This window comes from Pyrenophora tritici-repentis, chromosome 1, assembly GCF_003171515.1.
Source record: "Pyrenophora tritici-repentis strain M4 chromosome 1, whole genome shotgun sequence".
NCBI classification, from domain to species: Eukaryota; Fungi; Ascomycota; class Dothideomycetes; order Pleosporales; family Pleosporaceae; genus Pyrenophora; species Pyrenophora tritici-repentis.
The window spans coordinates 7,890,790-7,906,548 of record NC_089390.1 but is presented as its reverse complement, the minus strand read 5'-3'; the positions used below and the strand labels follow the sequence as shown (position 1 = coordinate 7,906,548).

At 54.7% G+C, this 15,759-nt stretch overlaps 4 protein-coding genes across 4 annotated transcripts; 3 read left to right on the top strand and 1 right to left on the bottom strand.

Moving 5' to 3' along the window:
• Positions 1–332: 332 nt before the first annotated feature.
• PtrM4_030440 (Gar1 multi-domain protein) lies at positions 333–3,193 on the bottom strand (the record flags this gene model as incomplete). The annotated part of the gene is made up of 3 exons (XM_066103907.1): positions 333–367; positions 781–990; positions 1,180–3,193. 3 exons carry the CDS (start codon positions 3,191–3,193, stop codon positions 333–335), a joined length of 2,259 nt encoding a protein of 752 aa, XP_065966109.1.
• A 311-nt stretch (positions 3,194–3,504) lies between these two features.
• On the top strand, positions 3,505–5,505 carry PtrM4_030430 (mannosyl transferase; the record flags this gene model as incomplete). The annotated part of the gene is made up of 4 exons (XM_001941954.2): positions 3,505–3,542; positions 3,586–4,793; positions 4,889–5,175; positions 5,236–5,505. 4 exons carry the CDS (start codon positions 3,505–3,507, stop codon positions 5,503–5,505), a joined length of 1,803 nt encoding a protein of 600 aa, XP_001941989.2.
• A 940-nt stretch (positions 5,506–6,445) lies between these two features.
• Positions 6,446–8,073, top strand: PtrM4_030420 (DUF3445 domain containing protein; the record flags this gene model as incomplete). Its single annotated transcript, XM_066103906.1, has 4 exons — positions 6,446–6,731; positions 6,811–7,414; positions 7,546–7,767; positions 7,818–8,073. The coding sequence occupies 4 exons, from the start codon at positions 6,446–6,448 to the stop codon at positions 8,071–8,073; spliced, it is 1,368 nt and encodes a 455-aa protein (XP_065966108.1).
• Positions 8,074–9,962: 1,889 nt separating this feature from the next.
• PtrM4_030410 (RasGEF domain containing protein) lies at positions 9,963–15,409 on the top strand (the record flags this gene model as incomplete). Its single annotated transcript, XM_066103905.1, has 5 exons — positions 9,963–10,246; positions 10,506–10,686; positions 11,065–11,967; positions 12,145–15,106; positions 15,156–15,409. 5 exons carry the CDS (start codon positions 9,963–9,965, stop codon positions 15,407–15,409), a joined length of 4,584 nt encoding a protein of 1,527 aa, XP_065966107.1.
• Positions 15,410–15,759: the final 350 nt, after the last annotated feature.

Sequence of the window (15,759 nt, the reverse complement as noted above, 5' to 3'; positions counted from 1 at the left end):
TTACCCCGGACCAAGTGACATGGCCCGACCTGAGATGACATGAGAGGACGTGGCATGACGACTGCATTTGGGGACGTGTCTGATCGCCCGACACCTAACCACAGTAGTTCCGGAGCAAGCAAATACTAACTTTGACGCCTGAGCTGCCTTACCACCACCGCCGTCACACTTTTCGTTTTGCAATTCTCCGACGTCTGGCCTCACCGACTGCCTCTGAATTTATACTTTTGCCCATTATTGATCCCCCTCGGCCCAATCACGCTGTCACTGCTATCAATTTACGGACACGGAACAACAAATCATTAACCTCTACGTCTGATTGACGGTCCACCTCATGCGTCTTTTGCCTTCCCAGGAACATTGTACTCTGCACACTCTGCACACACACACACACTCTCTCTCTCTAATACACAGACACTTGTGCCATGCCTCATATTGAAACAACATAATCATACACCACTTTCCAAAACTATCAAAATCCCTAAAATCCACCTCGTGCCGAACGCGTAAACACAGAAAGTTGCACTTCCGGCGGCTTGGCATCCATCTACCGAGGCGCTCCGCCCCCCTGAAGAGCTCGCAAGATGTCTTGGAGAGACTGGGCACCCGCCTGTGCGTTGCCCTGTTGCTGACCATTTGCAGGTGGCGCTGGTGTCTGCGCATATGGCTGCTGATACGGGTAGGTGTACTGTGCTTGCGGCTGCTGCTGCTGCTGCTGCTGAGGCGCCAGTGATGGTGTAGGAGCTTGTGCTGCCATCTGAGGTTGCTGTGGTTGCCCACTCATGGCTCCGACCACCTGGAACCACTGTGCCCACGCTGCCCAGTTGGCCGCCTGGGTTTGCTGCTGTGGTGGCTGCGCCGGGGCTTGCGGCTGCGGAGTGTACGATGGTTGAGGTGGATATGATGTCGCTGCAGTTGGTGGTAGAGGATGTGGCGCCGCAGCATAGGGGACTGCTGGTTGCGCGGGAGTCGAGAAGGGTACTGGCCAGCCTGTGTTGCTGTTGTTAGTATAGGCATTAGCATTTGACGGTACAGACGGTCCAGGAGGCGCATTCTGTGGTTGCTGTTTCGGAGGCTGCTGCTGTTGCTGCTGCTGTTGCTGTTGCTGCTGCTGTTGCTGCTGCTGTTGCTGTTGCTGCTGCTGCTGCTGCTGCAGACGTTCTCGCTCTCGTTTCTCACGCTGCCGCTGCTTGCGGTTCTTGTTCTTGCCGCCTCCAGCTGGGGACTGCTGAGCTTGCGCCTGCTGAGACTGGCCGCGGTCTTGCTGAGTGTAGGACTGAGCGCGCTCCTGTTGCTGGCGAGCCGGCGATGCCGATGCTCCTGAACGGTTGTCTTGGTAGGGGCCGTTTCGCTGGTTGTTCTGCTGCTGGTTGAACTGGTCCTGCTGCCTGCCACGGTCATTCTGATTCTGGTTCTTGCCACCACGCCCTTTATCACCGCCGCCCTTGTCTCCGCGATTATTGCCGTGACCTCCTCTGTTGTTTTGCTGTGCCCCACGGTCACCGCGGCCTCCGCTAAAGTCGCCACGTGCACCACCAAAGCCTCCCCGGTCACCTCGACCACCACCTCCAAAGTCGCCACGACCGCCGGCACCTCGTCCACGGAACCCGCGTCCGCGATCACCCCATGGACCCCTGCCACGGCCCATGCCGCGTCGGACGTGACTACGGTCCTCGAGCGGCGCGCCTTGGCCGACAATCTGTTCAAAATGATCCGGTCGGGCAAGGGGCTTGTACATGCCCAGGTCTTCATCCTCGTCATCACTATACTTGAGGCCACCGCCCTGATATTCCATAGGTCGGTAGATGGGCGGTGCGGGTGCGTCGACATGTAGCCTGGGTCCAGTAGGGATATGGACAGCGGGCGGTTCGTCATCGCCGTCGGCCCTTGCGCGCTTCTTAGCCTTTTGCTCGCGCTTGTATTCGGCCTCCTTCTCGTCGTCTGAGAATTCGACGTCGTTGGTCTCCTCGTCATGCAGGTTGGAGGCGTCGGTATGCTTTTGGCGGCGGATGGGCTCTGTTTCGGTAAAGGTGGAGTGTTCGTCGACGTAGTAGATGGGCGTGCCTTTCTGTATGCCTAGTGTTACAAGTTCAGCGGCGTCATTGAAGCCAAACGAGTAGCGCGGCTCTTCCACGCGGCCAATCTGCTCAGAGACCTTGCCGACAACGACGCGGTCCTGCAGACAGAGTGCTGAGCCTGACTCAAGCACACGCTCGTCGCCAGACTGGTGGGCCTTGACCACGACGAGGTTTTGGACAATTGACTCGACAGTGCCAAGCTCGGTGATTTTGGTCGCCTCAGTGACGATAATGTCGGGCTTCTCATACTGCTCGTCGACCTCGTTGAGCGTCTTGACCTTGACGGGGCCGGTCGCGCCTGGCTCATCAGCCGCCTCGGCCATGAGTAGTCGCACCTGCTCCGCGGGGTCGAGCAGCTCGCCCTCATCAGAGCTGCTGTCATCGGAACTGGATGAGTCACTCGAGTCGTCCGAGTCGGAGGCATCAGAATCTAGCTGCCATTCGGCATTCTCGTCCCCCTTGTTGGCCTCTGCGGCGCGAAGGAAGTCGGCTTTGCTGTCAATGCCCTGCGTGTCTGCTTGGTTGTTTTGTTCATCTATGGCTGCAGTGAGTGCCGCATCCAGCTCGCCATCAGTGTCGGCCGCAGGGGTGTCGGTAGTAATAGGAACACCTTCATCTGCATCTGCATTCGTATCTGGCGCACTGGCAGACGTCGAGATACCGTCTTGTGGAGCCTGGTGCTGGGCCTGAGCCTGATTGGCTGCGACCGGCTCGACTGGCATCTCTGCCGCCGGCTTGCTCGACTGCGCATCATCGTAGAAGGCGTCTCCATCATCTGAGAGCTCACCGTCTTCGGGCGCTTCATCTGGCGTTACGGCGCGCTCGCGCTTCTGCGGTGGAGGCTGCGCGGCCGGGGCATCGCTCACAGAGCCGAGCCCAGGAAGATGAAAGGCTGGCGCGGGTGCAGCCGCAGCAAACATCGACGACGTCGTCGTGTTGCCCACTGCAGCCGGCAGCGCATCGACCTTGACGGGCGTAGTGTCGTAGAAATCGTCGTCCATGTCATCGACAGGCGAGCCAGGCGCATCGAGCGCAGATGCAAAGGCGCCATACTGTGTGGGAGCGTCCGCCTCCAACCGCGCCCTTTTGGCCGGCGGTTCCAGAGAGTCGGACATTTGCGTGTCTTTCTCTGCCCTGGGTCTGAAGCACGCGTGATCGCTGCGGTATCTCAACTGCGTCGTCTGCACCAGTTTGCTTAATGCGATGATTGAGTTCTGGTTTAGTTTAGGGAGAGGCTTTGAATGAGAACGTCGCCTTTTTCGACACGCGCTAAGTGCTTGGCGGGGCAGGCGCGAGCTCCATCCCTACCACTGCGAATTCCTAGCTCGTCATTCGTCATGACCTGCTAGTCACGGTGAAGGTCCCTTTTATACATGTAGTCCATGGAGGAGATTCAGCAGAGATAACAATACAGATACCTTTCCACATGTCTGCTACCCGCCAAAAGACGCATCCTCCTGTCGAGTGAGTATACACCACCTGTCCTAATCATATGCTCACAATTCAGTAATGCACCAGCACGGCCGCAACTCCCCCCAACCGCAGCTTTTTGCGTATTTGCCCTAGCCAACCTTATCGCCGCCGTCTTCTCCCCCATTCAAGATTGTGACGAAGTCTTCAACTACTGGGAACCGAGCCACTACCTCAACCATGGCTACGGCCTACAAACATGGGAGTACTCTCCCGAGTACGCAATCCGGAGTTGGGCATACACTGCTATCCACTCGCTCGTCATGTGGGCTGGCACGCTGCCCATTCAGCCCCTTGCTTTGCGCGCGTCCAAGGTCTTGGAGTTCTACTTCTTGCGCATGGTCCTGGCCGTCGCCTGTGCCGTGTGCCAGACCCGCATGTACTCTGCCATTCGCACCACGTTCCAAGAGCGCATAGCCATCTTCTTCATGATGATCATGGTGATTAGTCCGGGCATGTACCACGCTGCTCCTGCATACCTACCCTCAAGCTTCGCCATGTATTTCGCAATGCTCGGGTTTGCATCTTTCATGGACTGGTATGGAGGCTTGATCAGGACTGCCCAGGGAATTACTTGGTTTGCTGTTGGCAGTGCTCTGGGCTGGCCTTTTGCCGGTGCGCTTGCCCTGCCCTTCATTTTGGAGGACATCATCGTAGGCTTCATCACCAGCACTCTTCAGGAAAGCCTGCGACGGTTACTTCTCCAGGGCGCCACCCGAGCTTTTGCTATTCTGGCCCTGCAAACAGCCATCGACTCTTTCTTCTATAGAAAGCTCGTCTGTGTACCACTCAACATTGTGCTGTACAACGTCTTCAGTGGTGGGAGTAGAGGCCCCGATATTTATGGCGTAGAACCGTGGCATTTTTACGTGCGTAATCTCGCGCTCAACTTCAACATCTGGTTCTTCCTTGCCCTAGCTGCGCTACCGCTACTGCTTATCCAACATCTCATCTTTGACAAATCCGTCTCTAAACACACACTTAGGCGGTCCGTTGTCTTCGTCAGCCCTTTCTACTTGTGGTTGGCAATATTCACTGTGCAGCCTCACAAAGAGGAACGCTTCATGTACCCAGCCTACCCAGCGCTAGCCTGGAACGCAGCTCTCTCCTTGCACATCCTTCTAGCCAACTTTGGCTCCAGTGACCCACGACACCTGGTCAGCAAGATACCTCCCTCGCTAAAGCTTGTCATTGTTTGCGTTCCGCTGCTTCTCTCTTTCAACCTAGGCATGCTGAGAACAGTCGGTACGTTTCCACTCTGATCTGCCCTGCAAGTATCACGGATGAACCTGTAGATGTTGCAAAGCTGTTCCAATTACACGACTAATTGTTTTCACCAGGCCATATGACCGCCTACTCCGCACCCCTGACCATCTACCAACCTCTCCTACATTCAACAATTGCACATTCGGGAGCCAACGTATGCCTAGGAAAGGAATGGTACCGTTTTCCCTCATCCTTCAACCTCCCCCACGGCGTCCACGCCAAATTTATCAAAAGCGAATTTTCCGGCCTCCTTCCGGGTGAATTTAGCACCGCCATCGACACTACCGATGGTTTCTTCCCCAGTACACACGTCGTCCCGCCCGGTATGAATGACGAGAATCTTGAGGACGTGGGGAAATATGTAAGTTGAATGACTTAACACCACAACATACATTTGCTCTCTTTACTAATGTTGAGACAGATTGATGTCAAGCACTGCGACTTTCTGGTCGACTCACGGATCCCGGGACAGGAGCCAACCGTGCTGGAACCAGATTATGCGGCCGATACACAGCATTGGGAGACGATAAAGTGCATACCTTTTCTAGCGGCCGGACAAACAAGTATTCTTGGCAGAATGCTCTGGGTGCCTGATTCGCCGCTTATTCCGGCAAAATTAAGGCGGAAATGGGGGGATTACTGTCTATTGAAGCAGAGGAAAACCGCAGGCGGTAAGGAAGATACTGCTTGAAAAACAATCGCAGTCGCGACATAAATGGGTGGTCAAGTTCCATTATAACACTGTTTATGTTGGAAGGCCTTGTACGATCGTACGGTGAATAACAGTAGCTAAGGTAATCTTGTGTATTGGTATTCTGGTGTATGATGATTCTACGAATGTGGGGGCTACGAAGGTATACATAACGTTGGGTCCGAGTTGGGCCGAAGTAGGATCGAGGCGGTACATTGGGCCTTATTAGGCGACACACCGTGTGTATGCCGACAGTTTACGTGTACCATGATCTAATTTCCCTTGCTCTTCATGTAAAAGAGAGACTTTACCAAGCTGTATCATACATCTACCAACTTACTCATAACAAAACTATTCTCGGTACGCATATCAAATGCCACAGCACCTCATCTCTCTCGTACATTTCTCACTCGGCGTTGTCCCATGTCAAAATCCGAACGCCCCCCTACACCAACACGTCCATAATCAATATCCAACCCATGCTCAACCTCCATCAGACCCATCCCTTCTCCGCATAACGCCCCAATCCAGTACCTCCACCTCCATCGTTCTTTCCAAAATTCACCGTCCCATGCACCCGGGCGCTTCTCGCCCCGCTAAACCAAGTAGGGTATATTTTTCCCCACCGCCCGCCCCGCGCACAAGTTACACGATCCTGACCAACCCCACCAACTGGTGCCGATAACAAACGCAGCAACAAGTCATCGCTTGAATCAGCATAATTGGGGAAGGTGGATGACATGTTGTGCAGATACGTATGTGTCACGTGGCGCAGATGAATCGACTGACGTTTTCCTATCGCTGTCGAGGATGGGGGTGATAAAAGCTGTTGCTCTTATCATGTCTTGCATGTATTTAGCTATTCCTTGGCCTTGAAAAGAAATCCTTCTCAATATTTTCACGGTTTGGTTCGGTTCTCGACTACGTACATGTGGCTACGATGATGATGTTATCTAAACTGTCTTCTTACGGAACCACTCTATCGCGTTCTGTACGGCAATCATGTCACGTCGCTCTGTCAAACGTCGGCGCTCTGCTTGAAGAGACAGATGTGAAACCAAAAGCTGCAGTGTATGCTGTACTTGTGTTTTTGACAACACTGTACCTTGTGCAGAAACTCGTATGGTATCTAACGCGAAGGAACGATGCAGCGGATGGTACAAGACCAGCGACACCAACGAATCTGGAAAAGAGGCCGTTTAAAGCTACAGAAAGGGAATTCGGAGGTAAGCGTTACCATGATAACTATTCCCCAACATCATTGCTTCACCTCTCCACGTGACCACCACTGACCACCATCACTAGTATGGCACCCCGTCCCCTTCACACGGCCCCGTGCAGCTCCATACCCCAACTGGAATCTGTACACCACGAAGCCGCTCCCCTACCGCCCCTTCCGCCACGGCCCCAAATACAACATCACCATGGGCCTACGCACCATGCACTGGGACGAGTGGATCGAACTCGACAACGAATATCTCTCGTACCACTCCCTCAAAGCCGCACGCATCGCTGCGAGGGGTGAGAAATGTATAAAGACGGATCCGAAAGCATGGGGTGCAGCGGTCGAACTACTAGAAGAGATGGCGGGGTATTTGAGTGAGAGGTATCCGAGTTTATTTTCTTTGGAAACAGCGACAACGGATACTGGAAAGGAGACCAGGTTACTGAAAAATCTCGCAACAAAAGAAGTGTTTGATATTGGGGCTTTGACAAGGAACGGAGTGAAGGAAGATCCGATGGCGCTTTGTGGTCGGCTGGTGCAGGATGATTTGGCGATTATGCTGGAAGGGGGAGACGGGCAGTATTATCTCCTCGCGGGCTCGATTTTATTGGCCGGGTTTTGGAAGTTGGAGGATAAGTTCGGCATGGGATTGAGTGAGATTCATACGAGTGGCGATGTTCCCGGGTATGTCGTTTTCTTGCTTTTGATTTCCCCTCACTCCCTACCGTGCTTTCATGTCTGTGGTTTCGGGGGTGATGGAGAAACCAAACGACCATTCTTTTGGTGGCGACGAGAAAACACTGACAACAGGCCAGGTTCAAACAAAAGCTAGAAAAGGGCATGGCAAACTTCTTCCGCCGAGTCCAACCTCAAGCTCCGGTCCTTCGCAACAACTACTTCATTCAAGTCGACGACAACCTCGCCTGGAGCGACAGCATAGGTCCCGAAGATGGAACAGACGTAGGCTGGTTCACCGCCGAAAAAAACAAGGCAATCGAGCACCATATGTTCCGAAGTGAGAGACAGAGTTTACGACGGTAAGTAAAACCACAAACCTTATGTGTGGCGTTTCCTGACGTACGTGTAGATTACCTCGATCTGGGGGTGTTGTTTTTACGATCAGGACATACTTTCACCCGGTAACGTCAATTGCGCAAGAGCCCTATGTACCGGGACGACTGGCTAGTGCAGTGCGATCTTGGGGTGACGACGTGAGCAAGTACAAGGGTAAAGAGATGTACGGCGACGTGTTGCTGGAGTACCTGGACAGGAAGCACGCGGAGCAGGTGGCGGCAGGCTTGGACATTGAGCGGGAGGAGGATGTTAGGGCTTATCCGTATTAGGAACGGAGAAGAGCATGCTTGTTTCCGGAAGGTTTTTTTGCGAGGCAGTATGTACAAATGTTTCCAATCTCTACGGCCTCGTTGGTGTTGCTGTATTTAGTTGCTTTGACTAGTCTGCCTTGTACATTTTTAGCTCGACGATTAGGTTTGAGAGTATGTACTGCTGCCTTGGGCATGAGAAGCCTTCGTATGAGATGCACCATGATCGGGTAAACAAGCTGTTCAATGTTTCAGTATACACTGGCCGTCTCCACATGGGATGAAACTCATTCGCTAAGAACTCTCTATCGCGTCTGCTGCTCTATTTGTCTGACGCCGCGATTGGGTAGGAGCAACGATAAACATCCCCGACGGCAGCCAAGGTTTGCGTTGTTTGAATGGTACAGTAGACGAAAAGAGTCAAGGTCAGCATCATTCGGTTCGCTGCTTCCCTGATGGTATTCGGGCCGGACCCCTCGAACGAACTCATAGCTCATAGCTCTATGCTCAAGGTAAATGTCGTATCGGCCTTTCTTCGGCCAGGCGCTCGAAATTCAAATGTTGTGCTTCGCCAGCGGCGGCGGCGGCGGACGGCCAGCGCCCCGGCTGTTGGAGACGCACACTTGCCGTCGACAGCACCTGCTCACGCACGTTGACGCAACAGATGACATCGTTCAGACTTAGGGGATACGGTTGGTGGGAGAGCTACTACATGGACGCTGACGTTGACAGCAAGTCGAACCATGGTTGATGTCGTGCAGTAGCTCAAGGTTTGATAATCGTCCAGGGTATGACCCTTGTGGTCTTGGTGCCTGATGCAGTAGCAGACAGCGGCCGACGTGAGCATTCGACGTGGTCGAGTCATGTCAGACGGTTGATGACTGCGGACAACGGGCGGCGGGCAGGGAGATTGCGACAGCCGTTTTCTTAAGGGTATGCCCCGGTTTCATAGCAGAGTGGCAGTAGGGATTTTGAAAATGTACCTGCAGCGGCAGTTGTCTCTCAGCCGCAGTGCAGCAGCAGCAGCAGCAGCATCTCGACCGATTCTCTACCCAGGTGCGCCATGGCATGCGTCGCGGAAGCGGAAATGAGTCCGCTTGGTGTTGTGAGCGACGCAAAGGGATTGTGATAACGAGTATTCGATGTTTTAGCGAGATGATAAGGGCGGCCAATCAAGCATGGGTAGAACCCGATCTAGTGGACGATTGTATGTAGCCTTCTCTCAATCAGGAAACACCCTTGCACGGGGAATTGGGTGAGGGACTCGCGGGATGATTTACGATCATGTTGTCACGATGTCAGCTTGGTGTTGACATGGGATCAGCCATGGCCACCGGCCGTTGTCTGGATGCTGGCAGCATCCAGGCAGGCTGGCAGACGAGGCAACCTGGGAAACCTTTGCTCTCACGTGGCGGGCGGTTAGGTTGGTTTATGGTTTGGTTCCCGCGGCGCACATTGATAGCGGTGGCAGAACCTTGTCTGCAGCTGAGGGCGGGTGGCTTCATCCGATTTGGGCCTGTCTCTTGTGATTAAAAAAGCAGCTTGCATCGGACAGGGAAGCTAAGGTGAGGGTCGAGTGCATGTCTGGGTGTTGGAGCATGTTAGTGTGGTAATAGTTGGGCGGAGCAGCGGAGTGATCCGACGAAGATTAGCTAGGCACGGGCTGGATCAATGCACGGCTTGGTTGAGGGCAAGCGACACGGGCGCTGACTGGTGAATTGCATCTGATGGCGCTTGGTTTGGATGTGACAGGGCCTGGCAGGAACTGTCTCTCTTTCCTCTAGGGCAATTCGAGACGTCTGCATTGTGCGCGTCTAGTCTTGTCATTGTCATGCTTCGTCGACGCACCCGCTGACACCGGCCTCCCAGTCGTTTATTGCTACGTGCTACGCGTTGGACTATGGGGGAGAATGGCCCTACCGGCACAGCAACAGAATGGCTTCGCAGCGCCGGGCTCCCCTGCGGAGAGCAAACGCGATTTCCTACCTCGGAGTGCAGGCGCAGACACGGCCAGGCGGCGTGCAGACGACTCGCGCCGCCTGCGGAGGGTGAAGGACTCCAAGGAGCAGTTGAAGAGGAGGACGACACGGGCGCGCGGCGCCAGCTACAGCACCATTGACACGACGGCGAGCAACACGTCGGCGGGTCGCTCCTACACGGTTGCCAATGTAAACAACGGCGTCATCTATCTAAGGTACGCACATGCACAGTTTTGGTCGAGGCCGAGAGAGGAGCGATGAAGCTTGTAGTTGCTGGTTGGTGGTGGGGAACGAGGACGAGGCTGGCACCGTCGCCATGTCGGCAAACAGGGAAGGAGCCATGGTGGCCAGGCCAGCAAGAGCAAACATGCAGCATGCATCATAGGAAGCAGCGACCGACCGCCCTCTGCCCACGCCCATGCCCACGCCCACAGAAAAGCCATTTGAGCAGCACGGCTAACACAAGCGTCACAGGCCAGTCGTCCGCCCGGGCAACCTGCGAGGACTTCCTCAGCCTGATCCCTTTGTGCTGCCCCCCCAGACACCACCCGACAGCGCAACCCTCGACAGTGTGCGCCCGGTGAGCGATGAGTGGGAACAGAGTCTGTATGGGTCGAGGACACCACGCTCTGAACCTACGCCGCCGCTGCCAGATGTGAATGAGCAGAGCGATGCCTTGCGCCTACATGCACATGCCCATCCATATCCACACCCACACCCACACTCACACTCACACCCTCACCCTCACCCTCACGGCCGCTCGCGCTCCTTTTCCACGGCCGAAGACCATCACCATCCCTCGTCCCCCACGGAGCCCGGCACCTTCAAGGTCGTCATCGAGCGGCCATCGCATGGCAGGCCCAAAACGGCAGATACCTCATCGTTCCCGCTATTGCAGGTGCCCATCCCGCACTATCGCTTGGGCACGCCGCGTTTCAGCACACGGGGCACGGCCGACCTGCGCAGTTCCGTCTACACGCGAGCCTCGGGCGGCGGCGTCGACGACTTTGCCAATTCCCTGCTGACCCCACAGCGCGGCGCCCGACAGTCGTTCCTGTCGTCGCGCCCCCTCTCAGAGGCCTATTCGCCAGTCCCCCATCGCTTCCGCGCCACCATGGACCGGCCGCCAATTGCCCTCTCCGGACCCTCCTCAGCGCGCGTCTCCCAGGCCCCAATTGGCCCCCGCCTCTATGATGCCCTCACTGCGAACCCAGACGACCGCGCCGTGGTGCGTTTCAATGTCCACGGTGACATGATCGCCGCTACACCCGCCCGCCTTGTCGCACATATCACCTCGCCCAGCTTCCTCGACTACGAACTGCTGTCAGACTTCTTCCTCACCTTCCGCGCCTTCTTGTGCACCCGCGACTTGATCGCATACCTCATTTCCCGCCTGCGATGGGCAGTCGAACGCCAGGACGACTTTGGGCGCATTGTGCGAGTGCGCACTTTTGTCGCCCTCCGCCATTGGATCCTCAACTACTTCGTCGACGACTTCATGCCCTGCTACGCATTGCGCTGCAATTTCTGCCACCTCGTCAACAGCCTCTACACCGACCTACAAGCACGAGAAGATGGGGGCGGGGGAGATCTCAAGATTGTGGGCGAACTGAAAAAGTGCTGGCGGCGCACCTGTGCCTTGTATTGGGACACCGAAGACAGTTTTGCACAGAACTGCACAGACACCGAACTACTTCCAGGCGGGGAGGAAACGCAACCAGGACCAGTCGAGGAGCCCGTTCCCATCCTCCTCAGACCCACTACCCCGCCACGAAGCACCGTACGCGATACAAAAGAGACAATGGGGTCCAACCCGAGTGATCACTTTGCTAGTCGGCACATGGACTGGGCGCAAAGAGCACGCCACACGCCTCAAAACTCGATGAGCTCCCCATATGTGCCATCCCAAGAATATGAGAATGAGACGGGACATCAGGTACCGCTTTCGCCCGCAAGTACGCAGAGTATGCACGTGCTCTCCTGTTCAATACCCATGCGCAGTACAAATAAACAGGACAACGCAGTTGAACTCCCTCTATATCCGCACCCCGTCCCAGTCCCAGTCGCCAACCCAGCCCCGGCCAACACCGTTCGTCTAACATCCAGTCCGCAGCAGCCCTCCTCTCCGAAACGCAATCATCGTCCAACCCACAGCCACAGTTACACGCGCAGCGGAAGCTTCTCAGATGCTCTTCGAGACAGCAGAGCGCCGCTGTCCATTCACAAATCCACCCTTGCAGACTATGCCATGTCCGCTGTAGCTAACATGCCTGGAACTCTTGTACGCGGTGGACTCATCCATCCCGGCTCCCCTTATTTCGAAGTCAAAACTCTGCGTCCCGTGCGGTCCCAGCATCTCCAGGAACCCGACGATGCTGATGTGAGCGACTCCCAAAGGCCAGGCTATGGCTCCTCACCAGGCATGAAGAAAATCTTCGGCAGTGTACGGCGTGCACTGAGCACTAGACAGCAATCGAGTGGAAGTCCACAGCTTGGTGGAATTGCACCACAACGGCAACCACCAGGCATGCGAGCATCCAACCCCGGCGCCGTCTCAACAGTCTCCGTCTCTGGAGGCATACAGAAACGACGCATCGCTCGACCAAAGCCCCAGGTGCGCATTGACGTTCTGGCTGCCACAGTTGCCGAGAGTTTCAGAGCAGCTGTCCAAGAGCAGCTTGACTACGAGAGCCGGGAAAACGACGGTGTCGAGCCTCCTGATCTTGGTGGCTTCGAGTTTGAATTCGATGAAAATGGTGCACCAACTACAAAGGATGCCCAGAGGCAAAATCCTAACCCCGACCCTCGCGTACACAGTACCATCACCAGCGGGAGTAAGTCAATAGTCATCATTGACGACACCGGCGCTCCACCTCCCCCACCTCTGCCCATCGTAGCTACACTATCCACTGATCTTGGAAAACTAGCGGCCCACCCTCAAAGCCACAGACGTGGAATGTCTATTGATGAATGCTTAATGGGTGAAAATGCGAATCCAGTGCAGCACTCCGATCTTTACGACGATCCCGAGCCTCAACAACGACAACAATCAGAGGAACAGGATACTTCACAGTTTTCTATCCGGCGGCCAATGCTCAGAAGGTCCATGTCCGCCGGTCCCGAAGGAATGCATTCCTTCCGACACAGAGGCTCTTCCAAGGCTTCGTTTGCGCGTGGGGGTTCCCTTCGACGACATGCGTCTTACAATAGCGTGCTGAGCAGACACCAAGGATCCGCAAGTATCGCTACGTTCCAAACCATGTCCTCCGACAACGACCCATTCTTCCTTGATCGCCAGCCAATTACCGAGGCTTCCGGACCCGCAAGACAACTCCGTCGACGACCTGGAGGGGACCTACGTGCTGCAGACAATATTCATGATCTTGAAATTTTGCAGCGTCCACACTCTACTGGCTCGGTGTCCAATCGCACGCACTCTGTTAGCAATTCGGTGATTTTGCGATCCGACCGTTACATTGATCCGGACACAGAAGCCCTCCGCGGCGTCGAAGGGCCGCCTGAGGCAGAGATTCCGAAGAAGCCAATATCCTTGGTCGCTACCCATTCTTCACAGCCCAATCTCCGACCATCCTTCGAGGCCGAAGTAGCAAAACTCGCCGCGTTGCCAGACGATACGGACGATGAAGGCGGCGTAGAATCAGCCTTGATGAAACTGGAAGGCCGCTACGAGAAGAAATCACCAAACACTGACTCACGACGAACGACAGTCGACATGGATGAGCCCCTTCCAACCACGATTATCGAGCAAATCTTCCGCCCTGGCACTGCTGAGCAAGACGAGCATTACGACAACGACGAAGGTTTCCACCACCAACTGGCATCTTCCGAAACAGATGGGGACGGCATGTACCGGCTGCCAGATGAGAACGGAAACCGCAGAGTACCTGCCGTGACATCGGTCGGCGAGTCGACGGACTCGTACTCCTCAATTCCTCTTCTTGACCGGGGATTGAGCGACCTGGTTACTCCGCAGCGAGCGCGCACTCTAGAGACTATGAGGTCATCTGCCAAACCTTCACCTCTACAATTTGCCAGCCAATTTCCTAGCATCTCACCACAGTCTGATATGCCACCAGGTACTTCATCATCGATGAACTCTTCGATTGAGTACGTTGTGGAAACGGAGAGCATGAAGCGTATACCGACCGGTGGAACCTTGCCAATGACTTCATATGCGCGCGAGTCATTCCTGGTTGATGAGGACGAAGATGTCAGTGACGCGGCGTCAACTCCTGGTGCTAGATCGGGTTACAGTAGCCATGGCGTGAGAAGTTTCTTTGATGATGAAGTAGCAACTCCCGGAGTAGACGCAGACAACCACCCAACGCACCCTATGCGCCACCCACCAACGCCGCCACTTACAGCAAATCGATTAAATGATACCATGCCCGACGCAACAGACTTCGATCGCGGTCCACCCACACCCGGCCTTACACCTACCGTCTCTCGTGGCCAGACACAGACGCCCAACCACGCAACTGGCATACCCTTTGACCCACCAAAGACGCGGCCCACACCCCAACTACCTACCAAACATCTCCCTTTTGTTTTGGCATATGACTCTGAAACTCTTGCTCAGCAATTTACCATTGTCGAAAAGGACGCATTGGATGAAATTGACTGGAAGGAGCTCATCGAGCTACGTTGGAAGCAGTCGTCTCCGCAAATCCGCGATTGGGTACAATACCTAAGAACTGAAGAGGCCAGGGGTGTTGACGTGGTTATTGCGCGTTTCAATCTTGTCGTCAAATGGGTCGTGTCCGAGTGTCTGCTTACCGAGGACATTCATGAGCGTGCACGATGTATTGTCAAGTATATTCACATCGCAACACATGCGCGACGGTACCGCAACTACGCCACCATGTATCAGATTGCGATAGCGCTGATATCGAACGACATTTCAAGCCTCAAGAAGACGTGGGCTCTGGTTCCTGCAGCTGAGATACTTGTCATGCAAGAATTGGAGGGCCTTGTGCAGCCTTTGAAGAACTTCCACAATTTGCGGCTTGAGATGGAAACTGCAACGGTTGAAGATGGTTGCATTCCGTTCATTGGTAAGCTACTTGACGACATGCAGTCAGATAATCAACTAACATTGATCAGGCGTTTACACTCGTGACCTCATCTACAACGCACAAAAGCCCGCATTCATTGATGCCCCCGTAGTCGATGGCGAACGACTTGTCAACTTTGACCGACACCACACAGCCGCCAGTATTGTCAAAAACCTGCTGCGTCTCCTCGAGGCCAGTTCCAAATACACGTTCAAGGTTGAACCACACATTATCAGCAAATGTCTCTGGCTGGCTGCGCTCAGTGACGAAGAAATCACGCAGCGCAGTCGCCAATGTGAATGACCACATGGCTTGGGACAGGCGTTTTCATCTTTTTGCGGCGTTTGAGCGAGCCAAACCCTTGTTGACGGGCTTTTTCTTGTTTCTTTGCTAATACCCACTTTGCGCACTATCAGCGCTGCATCAGCCCGATACGATGTCATGACCCCCTCCTAGCATACTCATGCGCTTATTGTTTTGTACAGTCCGTCCTTTGTGACGATCAACGGGCCTCGAGCCTTGACTACTTAATAGATCTAATAGCCAACGCGCGGAGATGGCGTTTTTGTAATGTAAAGCGCTCGATATACAGCACAAAGGCATATACCGACTTGTACAGTAGCATGTTCTATAATATCAGTGTTTTAATCCAT